General features: G+C 41.9%; 1 protein-coding gene across 4 annotated transcripts in view; it reads right to left on the bottom strand.

The window, feature by feature from the left end:
- The window catches only part of ITPR1 (inositol 1,4,5-trisphosphate receptor type 1), a 254472-nt gene that overhangs the window by 110505 nt on the left and 123215 nt on the right, over positions 1 to 20752 (bottom strand). For all 4 annotated transcript variants that reach the window (XM_038408402.2, XM_043518035.1, XM_043518036.1 and 1 more), the window contains 8 exons: positions 20227 to 20427; positions 18152 to 18403; positions 17468 to 17593; positions 16659 to 16787; positions 10784 to 10904; positions 9841 to 10025; positions 7358 to 7506; positions 6469 to 6580 (listed from right to left, as the gene is read on the bottom strand). In XM_038408402.2, the coding sequence (XP_038264330.1) occupies positions 6469 to 6580; positions 7358 to 7506; positions 9841 to 10025; positions 10784 to 10904; positions 16659 to 16787; positions 17468 to 17593; positions 18152 to 18403; positions 20227 to 20427 (1275 nt within the window). The remainder of the gene's footprint in view (positions 1 to 6468; positions 6581 to 7357; positions 7507 to 9840; positions 10026 to 10783; positions 10905 to 16658; positions 16788 to 17467; positions 17594 to 18151; positions 18404 to 20226; positions 20428 to 20752) is intronic.

Below are 20752 nucleotides of genomic sequence, written 5' to 3'. Positions count from 1 at the left end.
AGGATGCACTCATGCTTTGTTCACTTACCAACTGTCAATCCATACAGATTGGTTACACAAGCACCAAGAACTTCACTCTTGGGAATAATAGTGAGCGGTCAGTATGTGAGCATGTCAGCAACACAAGATACCCATTTTAGAATCTTTATAGAGAGTTGGGGAGAATGACAGCAAAAAGAGAGAGAAGCTGGATTCCAAGTTAAGTCTCAAAATCTGGGTTACCAGAGTTTGTACAATTGGCCTTAACAGACCTGCCACTCGTACAGAAAACATTTGTATGAGCAAGGTGTTTCAGTGAAAGTCACAGTCTGGGCCTATTCTATGCTACTAACATAGTATGGCTTTCAGCTCATTAGGAATACCACAATGTACTACTGATCACCGAGAAAGCTGAGCAAATGCCAAGATTTAAGGAATTTAGTTGTAGCTGTGTCAATCCCAGGATATGAGAGACACAAAGTGGGTGAGGTAATCTTTTATTGGATCAACTTCTGTGGGTGAGAGAGCGTGAGAGCTTGCGTCTCACCCACAGAAGTTGGTTCAATAAAAGATAATACTTCACCCACTTTATCTCTTTAATAAATCTCTTCAGTCATACGTAAAGTTTCAAGCATTCCACAAACATACAACTGAATTTATTTTAATTCAGATCAAGGGAAAAATCCAGGAAGTCACATGGGATAACTATGAAATGATGGGAAAAGAGGAGTGGGAGGAGTGTGTGCACAGCTCTACATGCTAATTCACAGCACAATAAAAAGGTCAGCCTTTGAAGTGAAAAATTGTAACTCTTGTAACATAAATGTTTTGTTGCATGGGAGGAGGAAGAATCACAGACATTCGGCATTACACTGTGGCCACTCCCTCAGTCAAATGGTAGCACAACAGGCTAGCATCTGGGAAAAAGCATTGAGTATTGACCTTGGCTCTTCAGTCCACAGGCCAGCAGCCAACATTTCTCCCACTGCATCTTATTAGTAGCATCTGGGCTCTGATCAAGTCCTTTGCATGTTGCACCCGAATCACAGCACTACTGTGGGCCGTCTGAGATGGAAACAGAAGTCATGTAGAGCCTTTGACAAAGGGCTTCGCTGCTGCAGCCAGACAATCTTCTATTTTCTCTAGCTGTCCCTTTGGTGGGAGGGAGACTGAGTGAAAATACAAGTCCACAGGTAATACAATGCTGGTGTGTCTGGTTTTTAGTGGGGGGCGGGAGAGGAGGTCAGGCTTGTTTATAGGGAGGGAATGCCTCTAAAAAAAAGCCTGGTTGTCTATTACTAGACTCACTGGTCTCAACTAGTATACAGTATACTATGCAGTATACAATATAACAAGATCAGACACTACACGGAAACTTTCCTTACACTTCTTTTGCTAAATTCTATTTCAGATTTGACCTGCAGCTCTCAATTCCACGGTATACAACTACCAGCTCCAGTAGATTATAGTGGCAGAGAGGTAAACAAATGCCTACTAGGGATTAAGATAATAGTGATTCAAAGTCATTTAGAATGGAGGCCTCCAAATGCCATAGGAGATGACAAATCACATGGTTAAAGTGGGGATGAGCACTGGGGACAGGGCAGAGGGGAGAGGAATAGACTTTTGCTGAATAGCATAAGTGAAGTCCTACCCATAATGGAACTAAAAAGGACTTTGGATCTGCCAAATAAACTTCTCATACTTGAACAAAGCAAAAGCTGGGGTAAAGTTTTACAACAGAGTGGGGGGAAATGAACATGCACTCATAACCATACATGCATGCAGAAGTCAGGGCCCTAAACTTTGTCATAACCATTTTAAATTTATTTCAATCATAACCTGACATGGAGCTATTGGGTTAGCAAGTTCAGAGATGGTTTATGAAAATGGGGTATGAAGTCTTTAACCATATTTAAGAAAGGGAAGCAGAAGTGGTAAACAGAGTGGTCTAAGTAGCTTCTCTTTGTTGCTAAAATTTCTTACAATATGTAGAAGTATCCAGAAGAAAATAAGTAGCTATTAGCATTCATAATATATTTTAGTATAAATTATTTTAACGCCCTTATCTCCAATAGTACTACTCACACTTCTCAGATTGGTTTACAATAAATTAGAAGTTCTCCTGAACAAATGCAACCCTTTCTATCTTGGGTATCTTCAAGAACCCTAAATTCAACAAGGGTAGCACAAGATTATTTTTACTCCAGAATAGCTTTTAAAGAAATGCGTGTTGCCTTTAAGTGCAGTTAGGAGTAGTCACCAGGTAGAAAATGAATCATTCTACTTCTTGAGGCCAGACAGTCAAAGCTTATCTACAACTAGCAGCTGATAGTTGGCAAACAGCTTTTCCCCTTACTGAAATCTGCTTCATGGGCTATTCTATTCTTGTACTGCATGTATTAGGTAACTGATCAACTATGGCAGAAGTTGATATGTTTCATCTCTGCTTTTCTTTAACTTGGAAGATCTTTAGAATTTTGTAGAGCTTTACAGGTCAATTGTGGAGACACCATAATTTAGTTTGGTGTCAGTGTTTTAAAATTATTTTCAGTATGTTCTCTGGCAGTATCTGCAGTCCCAGTTTTACCAAAACCCTGGCAAAGCTCTGATAAACGAAGTTTGCTTGAAGCAAAATTTCCAGTGGTATCAGCGTCACTATATACAATGGATGGAACAGTTTTTTTTTGTTTGTTTTTTTGTTACTACTTTGGTTCAGTTGATTTCAAGATATGCTACAACCAATCTCATTTTACATTCCTTAGGCTAGACATGATCAGTGATGTCCTTACGCTGGTTTTAAGGGAAAAACTCAGGATGAACATGCTCCAAAGAGTTTAGTAGCCAACTGTATAAACCAGGGGTCTCAAACTCAAATGACCATGAGAGCCACATGAGGACTAGTACATTGGCCTGAGGACCGTACCACTGACCCCCGCCCCTCACTGCCCCAGCCCCGCCCCCACTCCACCCCTTCCGTGAGGCCCCACCCCTTCCCTGCCCCCATTCCAACCCCTTCCCTGAAATCCTGACCCCAACTCTGCCCCCTCCCTGCCCCCCAGGGGGCTCAGGGCAAGAGAGGTGCAGGGTGCATCGGGGGCTCAGGGTGCAGGAGGTCAGGGTGTGGCAGGCAGCTCAGGGCAGGGGGTTGGGGTGCAGGAGGGGAGCAGGGTGCGGCAGGGGGCTCAGGGCAGGGGGTTGGGGTGTGGGGTGCTGCAGGGGCTGGGGTGCAGGAGGGATGTGGCAGGGGGCTTAGGGCAGGGGGTTGGGTGGGATGCAGGAGGGGGCTCAGGGCAGGGGGTTCAGGGGGCGGGTCTGCAGCGGGGAGGTATCTGGAGGAGTGGCCAGGGCAACACACAGACCCCTGTGCCTCCTCTCCCCCAGGTCCCGGCTGCTTCCCAGAGTGGCGCGGAGGTAGGGCAGGTAGGCAGGGAGCCTGCCCTGCCCCTGGTGTGCACTGGGCCGGAGCCGCTCTAGGTAAATGCTGGGGGGGCAGGGAGGCCATGGGGAGCTGGTGGGCCGCAGAAAATAACCTCGCGGGCTGCGTGTTTGAGACCCCTGGTATAAACTCTGAGGTATCAGTAGTTTATTTGTAATGCCAAGTACACTACAAGCTGGCTCTTGAGTAGTGGCAGATACCACCTCTCAGCCATGAAGTCAACATTTATGTTAATCGGAGGTTGATTGTGGCTTGGTTAAGCATATCTAGCTAGCATGGTTAAAAATAGTGACTACACAGCAGCACAAATCCCAGCACGGTCTAGCAATACAAGTAGGTACCCAATTCAGGGTCCAGGTGGGCTTGTACAGCCCATGCTCCCACATCTTCCCTATTTTCAGATGTGCTAACTAGATTAAAGCTAGGTTTCATAGGTTTCATGCTTATCTGAATCAGCAAAAACAACGAGGAGTTCTTGTGGCACCTTAGAGACTAACAAGTTGATTTGGGCATAAGCTTTTGTGGGCTATAACCCACTTCATCAGGTGCATGGAGTGAAAAATACAGTCAGTAGGTATAAATATACAGCACATGAAAAGATGGGAGTTGCCTTACCAAGTGGCGGGGTCAGTGCTAACGAGGCCAATTCAGTCAGGGTGGATGTGGCCCATTCCCAACAGTTGACAAGAAGGGGTGAATATCAACAGAGGGAAAATTACTTCTTGTAGTGCTAACAGGGCCAATTCAATCAGGGTAGATATGGCCCATTCCCAAAATAGTGTAGGTATGCTTATCTGAGCTGCAATCACATCTCCAACTGCAGTGTAGACACATCCTCAGAAATGAGGCAAGGCTATGAAGGACCATCTAAGCCCTTTGCAAGAGCAGCGCTATCTTTTTTTTTTTTTTTTTTTTTTTACAGTTTTTGTTTAGTTGACTTCCATATTAGGCTAGAAATCATGTAAAAAGTAAATAACCTAGAGAAAGAGAGAAGTTGAAGGCTCCCAAACAGCAGCAGGTTAGAGCGATATTCAGCACAAATTACTGTCAGCTTGTTAAGACTGGAAGGCAGGTTTAAAACATATACATGAAGGATGCTGCCAACACCCCAATGCTACTTCCAGGGGGTTAGGGCATTCCACGCAGTTATTGTTACTTTATTTATAAGAACTATTACTGCTGCTTGCAAGCTAGGCTTAATAGCAAGGAACCTCACAGAGCTAAGCAAAAGGTGCTGAGTTGGGCTGGATCACTGACAGGAGAGGAAGCTGTGACACACAGAAGCGGGAAGTAGCATTCCCAGATCAAGACAGGGAGTGCAGCATCGCCCATCCCCACCTCCAGGGTATTTTCCTGGGAGTCTCCTGCTCATTTATGGTATTGCGTGGGCACACAGCAGGGGCATGTGGCTGGCAATAAGCAACATGCTCATGGCATATTGGAGAAGGATTCTCATTGCTTTGCCTGGTTTATCTTTGGATTGTTGCACTCATGGGTTTCGCAAGCCTGCTGTTTGCCAAGCGGGAAGTGACATGCTTCATATCCAGCTAACCTTGGAGTGGGCTGAGGCTGCCTGCATCACCCTCAGCCTGGCAAACTTGAACTAGCTCAGCTTTGTGGTTTCTCCACTTTCCACTGCCTACATCAAACAGCATTCCTCATCCTCCCCGGAAGGGACAGCCTTAGACAAGGGTCTGTAAAGAAGCTGTCCAATCTCTCAGTTTTTGCCTCAAACTAATGGGCTACCATCATCTAAGACTGACCAACTTAGCACTTTGTCATGACTTCAAACCCAGCTTGCAATCTGTTTCTAATTAGAGAGCCTCATTTGTATCACTTAGTAAAACTATTCAGTTGTCCATCTGCATAAAAACTCTAAACAAACTGCTCACGGTTACAGATTACCTTTTTTAACAACTCTGTTCAACCACTCAATTGCTTCCTTCCCTGCTTTGTAATTGTTGCCTCTAAAGTGCTCATGGGCAGTTGTTTCTGTGCGCTACAGAGCTATGATTCTGTTTCTTGGGTATTGCAGCTTTAAGTGTAAGAGTCCCATCTGTCTACGAGAGGGAAAGACCATGAGGCATTTCACGCTGGAGACTCTCAAGTTAGAGACACTACTTTCTCTCAGAGATTTTCTCTTTGCTCTTTCTTTGCTTGTTGTTTTCCTGAATTTAAAATGAAAGCCATCCAGATTCAAAGCACATTTGAGATTATTTATGGAAAACATAATGGTTCTTCTCTTTGTAGCTCTCCCTAAGATGTATGGTACCTGTTAAACTCCTTTCATCCATCAAAGGTCATGCTCTAATCTTTTCATCGCTTGTCACCCCGCTTTGGGTTCTTTTATTTTCCATGTCTTCATAAAGAGACCATGGAAGCAGTGCTCCAAAGGTGGGATACCTATCCCAGTGTGTCAATATAGTTAAATCAAATTGAAATATGCATCAATATATTTAAGAGTAGAAGTATGGGACTGGGCGTATAAGTGTGAGAGATACGCACATTGTTTGAACAGAGGAGAGATCTATAGCTCCAGAAAGAGAAAGATTCCCTCTTGATGGGAAAAAGGAACAGTATGTTAATGGAAAACTATTATAGTTGTATACCAGCCAATCTATAATTCAAATTCCTCAGTACCACAATAGAGAGAAGCTAACTCAGCCACATACAAGTCACAATTAAGTTATCAAAAGAATCCTCTTATTGACAGATCACATGATTGCATGGACAAGTCTCCTCTAAGTATCTATAACATATGGTTATCTCTTCTATAATGACAACCAAAGGGAACAGATTCTACATTGCTGATCAGGATGCAAACTATTGCAGAAATTAGACAAACCTGATATTCTAAAATAAGAAGCCAAAGTAATTACCTAACTTTCAATTTAATTTCATGATCTTGAAAGCAATTAGTTGACTAGAAAGGTTTTATCCTTAACCTGAGGTATAAATACAAATTTAAAGGCCTAGTACTGTATTTTCTTTCTCTCAATACGAAAGACAGTGTTGAACAAAAGCAAAATGATAAACTGTAAATTAAGTACCTTCTCTCCATAGCCTCTATCTTTGGTCATCATTTCCCTGAGTGTCTGTAATACTTTAATACATAGTTTCTCCTCATTCTCCTCCAGCAGCTGTTTAGTGTGTTTTATTAACCTGAAAACAACCAATTGATCATAGTTTGTTTTAGTACTAAATTTTGTAAAAATTAGGACAGGCATTTGTGGCTATCTTATCTCAATGGTCAAAGCTACAACCATGAAGTTAATTAAAATGTGTTTTTGTTAGGACCAGTATATAGTGAGCTGGCGAGTACCCTCTTAATAGTAACACTTGCTGAGTTATCATGAATACCAGTGAAGCTATGAAGGGAACTCCAGCACTCCCACCTGAATAATAGCCAGGCAAAAATAAATCTATATATAGGGATCAAGGAATTATATAGAAGTGAGGGAAATTAAAAATTGAAGGTCCACTATGAAAAACCAGTAACATTAACAAGACACTAAATACTGCATATATTTCCTCATTAAAGAAAAAAGAATGTAGACCTTGGATAAGGCAACTGGAAACCATACAATGACACAGACTTCGACTGACTCATTACCCCAATGGTAAGAGGTATAAAGGGAAGTGTTTTGTTGACACACTCTAGGGACTAGAGTCAACTGGCACCAATTTCACTAATAAGGATTAACTCTAAAAATGTGTGTATTCATTTGTATTACAGTACACCATGGCCTTACACTGTTCCAGAATTTGTAAGCATCACCTGCAAGGACAGATTGACCAATATGGACAGTTATTGTCACCTTCTTTCTGAAGACAAATGACTTTATTTTCCTGAGGACAAGTCGTGTTTAATATAACGCAACAGAGGGTACTGCTCTGCAAGGAACGAAGTCCTGCATAGAGCATAAGGAAACAACTTACTTGCAAATGAAGCCTCCGCTTTCACATTTTCTCCTTGCATCTGTGTTCTCTGGGAAAAGCAGCTCTGGCCTATGAAGAACATCTACCAGCACTGACAATTCAGCCTGCACTAGCGGGCGTAAGCGATCTTCCAATGCCGATACTATATCCTAGGAAACAACAACAATCAGATTTTGTCAATCCCAAGCAATATTTTTGGGGACCATATTGTAGAACGTTTACGAATAGTTTATGTATCACTGCATGCCAGGGGCTGTATACAACTCCAGAGGGAAGGAGTATCACAGCTCCTCCAAGAACCAAAAACACTATATGTGTGTGGGAGGGTTGGGTGTGATTAAAGTGAGTCACTTGCGTTGTAAACATCTCCAGAGAGACATCAGCCCCAGGTAGGCTTGCATATACTGGTTCAAACTAGGTTCCCAGAGACCAACACATAAAGAAATGGCTTTGGATATGAAAAAGGCTGGGCTTAAAGGGACTCAGGGCCTTCTTTCAGGTCCATTTGATGGACAGAACCTTCTGTCCAAGAGGGACCCCAATACTTGAAGAAGGGTTGGACAGATTTCGGCCTATTAGGGTCTCAGTAAGACTGATGGGTGACTCCTGGTATGTTTAAATCTGTGTATTGTTTTTACTCTGTTTTCTCTGTAATACTTTTCTCTGTAAGAATAAAGCTTAGAGAGGGTAGTATAGTAACTTGTAACCTGACAGCAATATGCTGTGCATAGCCCTCTGACAGAAAACATCACACAAGTGCTGGCTGTTACAGTGTGATATCCCCAACAAGTTAGTCTGTCTAAGGCAAGGGGTGGTAGCACCTTCAAACCCCTGGCCCTAAGGAAGTGGGTCAAGGATCCCTACTCAGAGGCAGGTGATGGCTGGAGACCATGAAATCTGACCATGCACTCCTGAAGTGGACCATCGGGGGGGGGAGGAAAGATACAGGTGCAATTTCCATGAAACTGTCACAACTGTATCCTAGAAAACAGCATTCAGAAGTTATACTCAAATCTGAAATGTTTTGACAGACTACTGAAGACTTCCCAGTTTAAAAACCCCACCAGATTACAAAACACTAGCATTTGTCTAACAAGATTCCCATTTTATTAGCCACTGAACATTACAACTAGTGCCATCATTTTCAGCGACTCCTCAGATTACTTAATATTTTCCCATTTCTGTAGGTGGCTCTTGCCTATAAGGAGTAAAAAACCAGTGAAAATGCAGATTCTCTGTTATACTGCAAATACTACGCTTCAATTATCTGGACCAACAAATGAATACAACTGGTTGACATCAGGCAAAAAAAAAAAAAAAATCCATAATTTCTCCCCTTTTTCAACCATTCTTACAAATGAATATTCTGCAGAAAATATATTCTAGAGAGATTCACCCCAATCTCATTGAGCAGAAGTTACAGAACTGCAGAAAAAGTTTGAGAGAATGCTTAGTCAAATTGACATGCCTAAGTGGACAGGGGACTATAGGAATTGGACTACCTTTATTGGACAAAAAGAAAAGGAGGACTTGTGGCACCTTAGAGACTAACAAATTTATTTGAGCATAAGCTTTCGTGAGCTACAGCTCACTTCATCGGATGCATTATTTCGACTTAGATCCAATTTAGGCACAAGCAATTTAAATCAAGATTGCACACCAGGAAGACATTTTCCCCCACAGAACCAATCTTTATGGATAAAGATATAATCTAAAGCACTGAGTTTTATTCAGTATAAAAAGTAAAGTGCCTTACTACTGAATACTTAATCATCCTCAGGTCTTGATATTAGTACCGAGTAAAGATGTAATTAACACATTTCCAGTCTAAGCCCTGATCTGACTTGGTCTGCCAGCATCACAAGTAGTCAGAGTATATGGTTTAAAATTTCTTTTGAGTAGATATCAGTATGAAATTGTACATGTAGCATTGCTTCAGACAGATTATTTTGTTCATTTGAGGAAACAACAACTTTGGAGTCATTAAGAGTCAATCTATCAGACAAACAGTAAACTTTGCAACAATTCCCAGACTGTGGTCTATGGAGCCTTTTATCGCATTAAATGTTTCGATAACCAAGTAGTGAAGTACTGGAGGGACTTGGAAGTATGCAGCAAATTAGAGGATCCCTCTCTCTCTCAAGGAGCAGTTGAAATGAAACCACTGGTATTGGCAGAATGAAAATGCTGGGAGAATCACAGAACTGGACAAATGTGCTTTGAAGTATCTTCTTCTCCAAGGGCCATACAACTTCCACAAGCTTTAGCTGTGCATGTTCCATTACTTATTTCAATAAATGGTTTACATTTGATTTTACATACAGTATTAAATTAGCTTTGGCTGTGGTTATCACATGTGGCATTTTTACTTTGACTCATAACTCCCAAATTGAAGTAGTAAGTTTGTCTTTTTGTGCCGACATGGAAATATATGGCTACCAAGATGGCAGAAGTAAGTTGTTAATGCAGCACTCTGTATTCACCTGCAATCTTTCAATGATGTTTCGATAGTCCCTGGAAGCAGCTAGCACGGAGTCTCTACGGGCAGCATTCCTTGCAGTCATTCTCCAGTTCATTGCAGTTTTCTGTACTATGTTGTGTGATTTTAGGAAGAGGTTGTTGACTTGGCTGTCCAAATCCACAGGTATTGCAATTGCTCGACTTTTCGCTGCAACAGGCAAAAGGTAATAAGAATGGACTCTTTTAGCCCCTACATGCAATCAATAATGGAACAAGGGGGAATCCCAAGCTGTGCTTCTTTCATATTCTTTTCTGAATATTTTAAATACATTTTCTGTGATGCTGTTTTCAATCCACAGTGTAATGAATCGACACCCTTGTGGCAGTCATAATACCTTAAGTTTAACACAGCTTTTTCTTAACTTCAGAATGTATGAGCAAGACCATGCCCTCACATACACCTTCATAACTCCCACTAAGGTTAAAAGGATGTGCACATCCATCTTATGGAACAATTTGGCCCTATGTCCTACATCCACGAGGCTCACTGTCCTGGCCACTAATATGCAGCAACTTCTGGGAAGGAATGCGGCAGCCATCTAACAGCACAAATCAGCAGTTCATTGTTGAAGATTAGAATATGACTGTCACATTCAACAGAAACCACAGAGCGAATTTAGGTCAGCAAAAACCCATTGTTTCAGATGCCAACATGTACTTTCAGAACTTCTGCCCCTAGTTAGTCAAACAGTTTACAGTTTCACCTCACATTTACATTGAAAACATTTGTTGTGCAACCACAGAATAGACTTTAGCTATGAAGGAAATGCTCGATTTGCTCCATGCCTTAACTCTGAGTTAGCTACATCCTACCATCTACTGGAGATAGAATACATCTTACTTTTGAGATAGAAGGGTGAAACATTGGACAGAAGTATTTTGTGCATGTTAAATCCAACTTCTTACCTACATCAGACAGCACCCTAATGCAGCTCTCCACCGACGCTTTTTGGCTTGGCATTAGCCAGTTGCAGTGGTATACCCTGAACACTCCTTGCAACAGTTGTACAAACACAGGCTGGCGAGTCTAGAACATATGAAAAGAACCAGATCAAAATCACATCTCATGTTTGAGATTAGGTTGTCAGCTACTTCGATACTACATCAGCCATTATTCTTTGCAGACTGACTGCATGTTAGCAGTCCACATCCACTTGTAAGGCAACATTTATATTCTGGGCAGCACGTCTACTACACAAGCAGCAGTTTAACAGAAGAGGGAGTATCAGGACAGATAGGGAAATGTCAACTAGATGGCTCAGAGCATGAAGTCCCACTAAATGCACTATCACTAAGCAAAGGAAATAGGAAGTAATCTTTAGTTTGTATGAGGGAGGGTTTTCAGCAGCCCAAAATACAGAGATTGCTCATTTGGGATTGACCAGAGGGTGGCTTGGCACTCAATAGGAAAATTGGGCTTTGCTCTTGCTAAACTACAACTCAGCACCATAGTTATCAACTGGTCCTTTTCTGAAGTTTGTTGGCTTCTAATTTAGAGATACATGTTTTGAACAGCTGTAATTTTGAACATGGGTTGCAGTTAGTTTATAAACACTGCAGCTGCCATGGATCAGTCAAGAAAGTCAACTATATGGCCTTTTGCAAGATTTTCCACTATAAATAAGCCAATATCCCCACCTCAAAGAGGCAAAATACTCACACGAGTACTCTGCTATCTCTGCAAATACATCTAAACAGTTTCAAAAGCAAATCACTGTTTTGCTTTATGTAAGTAGTTTTTAGTGTAAGAATATATTTTTTTAAACTGTCCTGACAAACTCGTTTCAACACTAAAAAGCCTATCTATAATGAGAGGCCACACCCATGTATCTGTTTCTATTTGATACCTAATGCTTAGTTTCAACAAACCAAACCTCAGTGCAAAGCCCACAGTGGTTTTAGGAACTACTGGAAAATACCTCTGTTAATCTGATCAAGACTGATGCCTGTTATAAGGAAGAAGAAAAAAAAAAAGAAGAAGAACAAGAAGAAGGAGAAGGAGCTGGAATTAGAGAAAAGGAAATATTTTTTCCTTAATTTTAATCAAATTGTGAAATAACTCCATGTGCTGGCAATGGGGAACAGAGTTTACTTAGAGTAGCGCAATAGCAAATGCCCATTAGCCTTTCCAGCAACACAGCCAAATGTCAAAATATTGTAGATACTGGTCTAAATACAACTAAATCTAAATAAACTATCTATGTTTCTGGACTCTAGCCACTCACACATTCCTTACAGACCACGTTTAAAGACTTATCTGTCTGAAAACTTCTGCGATGTTCCATTTGCTTAAACTAGGTCCATAAATCAAAACCCCTCTAAACTTTGTAAAATAAGGTTTGGGTCAGTAGTGCCCACAGGAGGCAAGAAAGCCAAGATAAATACAGTAAAGAGGCAGTTATTTGAAGAGATTTTGCTTGGAAAGGAATCAGTACATTACCCTAAGATTAAGGGGTGACTTGATTAGTCTGTAAGGACCTAGAGGGGGAACAAATTTTTGGTAATGGATTCTTCAGTCTAGCAGAGAAAGATGCAAGACGGCTACAAGTTGATGCTAGAGACATTCAGACTGGAAAAAAAGACTTTTTTTTTTTTAAACCATGAGGCTTATTACCCATTGGAACAATTTACCAAGGGGCATGGTGGATTTTTTTTTTTTTAATCACAATTGGATGTTTTCCCTAAAATAAAGTCTAGGAATTTTAGAGGGAGGGAAGTTCTATGGCCTGTGTTACACAGCAGGTCAGCCTAGATGATCACAATGGTCCCTTTTGGCCTTGGAATCTGTGAATCTAATTTTGTATTATGTACATGGACACATAAGGCAGGGACCTGCCCCAAGGGAAGTACAATTTAAGTCATGATACAGGAGGAGAGGACATCAGGGAAGGAGGAGAACGGGTGGGCTGAAATTTACACAGTGCAAGTGTAGGAGTAAGCATGGAGACATTAGGGGGAGAATACAGAACGGAGTCGGGAAGCAAGGCAAGGCATGAGGACCTGAGAGGGGCAGTGGTGGGAGATTAGATGTAGAAAGCTGCAGAGCTCTGTAGAGCACTGAAAGAGAAGACAAAACCTGAGTTTGATGCAAGAGATGCAAAGGCATTGAAGAGATAGAAGTGTGCGTTTGTGTGGGGGAAGGAGGAGTACACATGCCATCAGAGACTTGAATCGTTTTCACAGCAGCAATTCACATAGGCTGGAGGGGCGCAAAGCAGGAATTAGGTCAGCCAAAGAGAGGCTACAAATTACTTAAGAATCCAAGGATATGGACAAGGGTTTCAAAAGACATAACAGATAGATAGTGGAGATGAGAAAGAGGAAGAAAGAAGATCTGGCAACAGAGTAGATGTGAGGGGCTGAGGAGAGAGGAGTTTAGGACAACCTAGAGGACTGTAAAAAGAAAAGGAGTACTTGTGGCACCTTAGAGACTAACAAATTTATTAGAGCATAAGCTTTCGTGAGCTACAGCTCACTTCATCGGATGCATTTGGTGGAAAAAACAGAGGAGAGATTTATATACACACACAGAGAACATGAAACAATGGGTTTATCATACACACTGTAAGGAGAGTGATCACTTAAGATAAGCCATCACCAGCAGCAGGGGGGGAAGGAGGAAAACCTTTCATGGTGACAAGCAAGGTAGGCTAATTCCAGCAGTTAACAAGAATATCAGAAAGAAAAGGAGTACTTGTGGCACCTTATAGTCTCTAAGGTGCCAGAAGTACTCCTTTTCTTTTTGCGAATACAGACTAACACGGCTGCTACCCTGAAACCTAAGAATATCAGAGGAACAGTAGGGGGTGGGGTGGGAGGGAGAAATACCATGGGGAAATAGTTTTACTTTGTGTAATGACTCATCCATTCCCAGTCTCTATTCAAGCCTAAGTTAATTGTATCCAGTTTGCAAATTAATTCCAATTCAGCAGTCTCTCGTTGGAGTCTGATTTTGAAGCTTTTTTGTTGAAGGATAGCCACTCTTAGGTCTGTGATCGAGTGACCAGAGAGATTGAAGTGTTCTCCAACTGGTTTTTGAATGTTATAATTCTTGACGTCTGATTTGTGTCCATTCATTCTTTTACGTAGAGACTGTCCAGTTTGGCCAATGTACATGGCAGAGGGGCATTGCTGGCACATGATGGCATATATCACAATGGTAGATGCGCAGGTGAACGAGCTTCTGATAGTGTGGCTGATGTGATTAGGCCCTATGATGGTATTCCCTGAATAGATATGTGGACAGAGTTGGCAATGGGCTTTGTTGCAAGGATAGGTTCCTGGGTTAGTGGTTCTGTTGTGTGGTGTGTGGTTGCTGGTGAGTATTTGCTTCAGATTGTCAGATTGGGGGGTTGTCTGTAAGCAAGGACTGGCCTGTCTCCCAAGATCTGTGAGAGTGATGGGTCGTCCTTCAGGATAGGTTGTAGATCCTTGATGATGCAGAGGACTGTGGAACCATCACTCCTATGATGGAGAAGGGAGGATGAAATGAGGTGCTTTGTCTCGCTATGTTTAGACAGGCTTTGAGATGCTGGAAGGAGAACTGCAGATGCATGAATTAGCAGATAGGGAAAGTCTTGAGATAAAGAAGTAGATTCAAAAGTTGCCAACACAAAGTGGGCAATTACAGGCATGACAAGCACTGAAGTCACACAGTGATAAGGTACAGAGGGAACTGAAGACAGGGCAAAGGACAGAGCCATAGGGGACAGGGTTAATTATTAGTTATGACTTTTTTTTTGCAGAATAAGGTTTTGACAAGTTTGCATGCAAACTGATATTAAAACAACAACTTTCACTTCAAAGTCACATGAGAAGCAAATCAAACAGAATTAGGCAGTGAACATTAGCGTTTACAGCTGATTACTCAATACCGTGCTTGTGTGGGTTAAGGTTCAGGCTCCTAATCAGGCCAATTACAGTGCAGATAGCTGCCACTGTTACCTCATAGGCAATACACACAGATGGCAAGTTCACCCTATTTGAACTGATCCTGCAAGCCCTTTAACTCATGAGAGTATCCCCAGTATGACTACTTCCTTGCCTGCATAAGGATTGCTTGCCTCAGTAACCATTACAGAAGCAAGTCCATTGTTTAATACAGGCTTAGGTTCACAACTGGTCATTCTTCCAGACTCAAGGAGGGCAGACTCCCTCCAAATGAGAGAAATGTGGATAGAGCTGATCTAACCCAGCAGTGTCTGAGGGCTACTGCTTATGTTCAGTGAGAAGGGGGAACTAATTGGACTACTCAGAATGTTAAGCCTTTACCGACTGCAAAGTCAGACAGCGGGCTGTTGTACATAAAACTTTCCTTGGAGTGGGACATGCTACAGCAAGCCAGTTATCACACCACAATGGTTAGTATAAGTTCCCCAAAGAGGAGCTGAAAAGGCAAATTCCCAGATGCCCTTTATTGCCACAGTTGGAAACCAGCTGCTTCCTAACCTGCTGCCAGTTGTGTTCAATTGTTTGTTCTGCTTAGCTGAGTTTGCACTGAATTTCAATGAAAAATTATATCCAAGCTCCTCTCGACATATTCGGACCCCTGACCACCCCTCCCACATGTTCCCAAAAAGCTGTTGAAAACTTTCATAAAGAAGATAATTATTTAAGAGGCTGCCTCCACTATCACGGTGTCACTGCAGCAGTGACTGAGGTATTATCCTGGCAGGCATCTTGGCGCTGCAGTTAGTGCTGTTGTCATGCTCCTCTTGCCTCGTGTCCTGTAAGGAAGAGACTGGGAAAACCTGGGAATTGAAGAGGAGAACGGCCGCCTCCTTTTCACTTTACAAAGGCATGCTCCCACTTTCCCCACGTCCACACAGGTCCACAGATTTAATTGGGAGGACAAAAGAAAACAGGTGGAAGCATTTTTAAAATGTGAGATTGCTTTCATTTCTCTAAAACGAAAGTGTCCTTAAAATGCAGTTTGTCTGAAGCAAGGTTTGAATCCAATTGGCCCATCGTGCCGGCTTTTATCATCCACCTATTAAAGTTTCAGACATGCACCTTTGTGCTTTCTCCCATAAAAAAACCTACAAAGCCTCCTCACTGTACTTTTCAACATCCTTCTCAGAACTCTTACTGTGATGCCTACAAAATACTAGACAACGGTTAGGGTGCTGTTGTGTTGAGACCACAGGCTATCTGACCAATGCTGTCTGACTGTTCCCTTGTACTATGTCTTTCTCCATCTGTTGTCCCATCTTATACTTAGTAGTATATGCAGTAGGTGTCTTCTTGTTCTGGTCATACATTACTTAGCACAGTGGGATCCTGGCAGATGTCTGGGGCTAATAAGCACTACTGCAATACAAATTAAAAAATCATCATCATCATGAACCAACCCCTGCCACCATCTCTCTACTTCCAGCATAGCTCCACTCTGCCAGAGCACCAGCAATGCTGTTTACCATTTCCCTTAAGAAAGCCTAACGTGGAGAGACAGGAACAGCACTGAGCACCTATATCGTGGAGTTAGTGTCATTTTACAATTAAGCATCTATAGAACCTGTTGAAAAGAATTCTGTACATGTAGAGCACAGTGTCCCCTCTACAGGAAAGGGAGTGTTCAACTGTAATGTACTAGGAGGAAATATTTTATACTTCTGTGTTATTTTGAATATCTACTCTCTCTCTCTCTCTCTCTCTCTCTCTCTCTCTCTCTCTCTCCCCCGCCAACCCCCCAGCCTCAACTTGTTTCTTTTTATCCTGCCTGATAACTGTGGTTTCATGAATAAAGCAGCTTATTTCTTTAACCTGTTGTCCAGTTTCCTACCTGCAGGGTGGTGCTCTGATCAGAGAATGGGGAGCTGAAGAAGGTGGTGACTATACTCATCACAATTTCTGTGACATACTTCTCCAGGATGGAGTCAGCGTGCTTTCGGTCACTGGTGTTGTTACAGGTCTACAAAATAATTCATTCTTTTAGAACACATCAGTTAAACTGATAAATATGAACATTTAACTCCTGTGATTTGGAGCATTAGTTCTGAATGGACTATCTGCCACAGTATGCGGTGTAGACCAAAATGAGCATCATAGAGAGAGAGAGAGAGAGAGAGAGAGTGTGAAATATATATATACACGAGAGAAAAAATTGGATACCTCAGAGCAAAGAATGCAGTATTATAGGTAGGAATGAGATGTAATGTTTTCCTATGGGGAAATACTTGGTATACCAGGCACAAAGCCATTTGGAAAAATAAATGCCAAGCACAGGAAAATTACTCTAAACCTGCTAAAATACATCAAATATGGTTGGGGAAGGAGCCACACAACCTGGCCACAGTGAACAAGCCAGTGGCAGAATAAAAAGAGACATGTGAAGCAGAAAAAGGGGCTCGCTTTGTTTGTTTTGTTTTAAGAAAAAAAAAAAAAAAAAGATGGTGTTCCATGGAACATAACTAAAAGTCCACAATCGCCTAAATGGAGAAGCAGACAAATATAAATTTGAAATGAGAGGAACCAGTAAAGAGCTTCTTGATTTGTGCTTTAAAATGCAAGTTCCAAACCTCTGCTAATTGTCACCACAACTACGTCCCTTTGCTCTTTTAGATTTACATTTCTAGGTATAGAAATCCTTACCCGACAGATGTCAACCAGGAAGTTCTCAAACAGTTTCCACATGTGATTACTGGTGTAAATCTCTTTCATTTCCACTTCTGTGTCCACATAGCAATGATTTAGGAAGTTTATATAGGCAATTTTAACCTACAAATGGATAAATCAAAATGGTTAATTAAAAAAAGAATTAAATGGGCATTTTTAGTCAATGCAAGGTCATCACATTAAAACTGCTTTAAAAATTTGTAGCTGAATTTACAGAATCTATTGTTTTTATTTAAATATTGGTGAAATCCAATCCCATAAATAGCAAGACATCTGCAACGAAAAGGAAAAAGCCAGAAATACTGCAGCCACAATTCCGCATAATGTTAACAATTTGCACTTCTATTCAAGATTGGCAACATACCTTACATATATCAATGTGCTCAGCCTCAAACACTTCTAGGAAGCAAGCACATTCAGAGTAACCACCCCCTTTTTAAAAATGGGGGGTGGGTGATTTACACACACACACACACACACACACACACACACACACACACACTTCTCCCAGCTCATAGTCTTGTTGCTTACCCACAGGCCATTCTTTTCAGGACAAAACAGGCCATTCTTTCCAGGCCAAACAGAATGATTAAAAACAAACCTCAGTCCACTAACTTTAATACATTACATATGTAGGCAATGTTTAATATCAGACCTCACCTCAGGTATGCAATCCTCATGAGTTACTACTCTAACAATGTCATCTAATGGGAGGAGCGAGTTGCACTTGATTTCTGTGTAGACATTTTTGCCCTCTGTGCATACAGCAAGCAGTTCTACTAAATGGATATGGTACATCAGAGGGCTGTTTTCATCCATCCTGTCCCGCTCCGATCTCATCATTTGGACCAAGGTCTGGAAAGAGGCTCGGTCGTTGTAGAACACAAGGACATCTTCTCCCGCATTGACTAGCTACAAAAAAAGAAGAGCTTTCTTTTGGGTTCCATTCTGTTATGTCTCCACTTAGAGATTCTACAGGAATCAGACCATTTCGGGAAGGTACACATGCATGTGTACCTTCCACTTACCCAGCACTTTGCTTCAGAGGACCTCAAACCTCATCCTCCAAACATTTCACTAACAGGCTGAAGAGTCCCCCCGCTTTATCTAATCTGCATACTGGAATGTTACGCTCTTTGTCAGTTTTGCAATTACTTGCGAGTTCAATAAAACTGCAGCCTACCAGATCCATCCGAGGCTCTGTATCTTGCACTCTCTTTCCAGTTATAAATGATCTCTCTTTAATATGACGTCTTCCCCTAGTCCTCTGTTCTGAGTATGTTATGCCCTAGAAATCTACCACTTTTAAAATCTTTAACATCAAAGTCAGTTCAACTGGCTCCTCATTAGTTAGATAAAAGTTCTTTCAAGAAGCTTCTGACTTTTTTGTGGTTGTCATGAAGATTGCCTCACCTAATCCATCTGTAGTGTTAGCTTGGGGCACATGATTCTGTTCAGAGCTAAGTCTTTCAAAAACTCTGGGTGGTAGGACCTCAAGGTTGGGTAATTCCCCATTCCTTACACAATGATTTTCAACAAGCAGTTAGAGGCATGATTAAGTCCCATAAGGCAGACTTCTTTCAACATTACATTTTTTGGGGGGGGGGGGAAGGCACATTTTCAGAACAGCTCAGCACTCCACTCGCCTCTATAGAGAAGGGTAGGATGGACAGCAACTGAGAAGAAAGGGAGCTGCTGAGCACTGTTAAAAATCTGCCCTACAGATTTCAGACACATCTAGACATCTATCACAAACACAATGCACAGAGCAAAACTCACATGCAAAGCCATACTTCACAGGGCTGGACTCTGCAACGGGCAGAGCTCCCTCAACTCACTGACTTCAACAGGAGAGAGGGTTGCTCAGCACTTTGCAGGACTAAGTCCACACGGAACAGCTGACATTCTGCTTTAAGTTTAACTACAGCATGTGGAACAAGATCCAGAGTCAAACTTCCCAGTGAAATTGATGCATTAAGGCCAAAAGCTTAACCCCCCCCTCAAAAAAACCCCCCAAAAACCCTACCACACTTTGGATCCCAAGGCTCCTCCTCCTGAGGAGGCTAATTAACATCTCATTATCAAATAGGCAAATGCACTTTTTAACAGATGGATCCTTTGCAACCAAAATTAATGGGAATAAAGAGTGACTGTCCTTAGAAATCCTTCTGTAAAGTCTGTTTCTATTTGCTTCAAGTATCACATGTCCCTAAAGGGGTAAACTATAAATCAGAGTGCCCAGAAGGAGGGAATTCTGGGAAATAGCACCACTGAAGTGTTTTGGGTGTTAGGGGAACTGAGCTATAGGGTCCCTCTTTCAGAAGGGTATCGGACAAATTCTGTGCCCAAAAATTTTGCAGCAAGCCCATGGCCAGAGACAGTGCTGGAACCATCCAGACCAAGGGATGTGTAAAAGCATTTGAGGGTGCAAACACAACAGCCTGGTGAGTGTGCAGCAGGGGGAGTTTGATTAGGGCTGTGACACAAGAACACCTTTTTTGTGGCACCAGGGAGGATAACTTTTGAGATACACTAAATGTCATCCTTCCCATCCAAGGGGGAAGAGCGTGATGAAGCAGCTTGTGCCCATAATAAAACTTTGTGCAGTGTGATAGCTGCACATCACTTGTATATTGTCCCAGTTGAGAATGTCACTTTCTCGGCATCCTTACACTTTCTACTGAATGCCAGTTGTGATTTTTGCCCAGGAGCTTGCAGAAATATACATCTCTCACCTCCGCCATAACCATATCTTGGCACTTCTTAATGAACTTTCCTTCCGCCTTCACAATTGTCTGCAGGAACTTTATGTACTGGACATTTCTGCCATGAGTTTCAATACAGTGGACAAAGTGCTGAACGACTCGCTCATTAATCTCACTGCAAAGCTGGAAATTGTTCATGAAAATATGTTGCATTGTCACTGCCTCCAGGATCTAATGAGGGGGAAGAAAAAAAAAAAGAAAAAGAAAAAAAAATCACATATACAAGTCAGGACAACATCATCAATGAATTTGCAGGGAACATGACAGTACAAAGAAGGTACTTCTCAGAGGAATCAGCATTTCAGTACAGAGACTTGTATCCATCAGGGATACTCTTCTCCATCTACCTCCACCCCTTGCATTATAACTGAGTGCATTAACCAGATGCTGCTCCTGCCAACATTAAATGAGAACTAAGCGCTATCCATTTAACTAGTCTTGCATAAGAACTGGTCTAGAGGCCATTACAAAGGTCAGGTTGTTCCACTTTCTTATT

This window comes from Dermochelys coriacea, chromosome 7 (genome assembly GCF_009764565.3).
Source record: "Dermochelys coriacea isolate rDerCor1 chromosome 7, rDerCor1.pri.v4, whole genome shotgun sequence".
Classification (NCBI taxonomy): domain Eukaryota; kingdom Metazoa; phylum Chordata; order Testudines; family Dermochelyidae; genus Dermochelys; species Dermochelys coriacea.
This window is presented reverse-complemented; position numbering and strand designations above follow the sequence as displayed.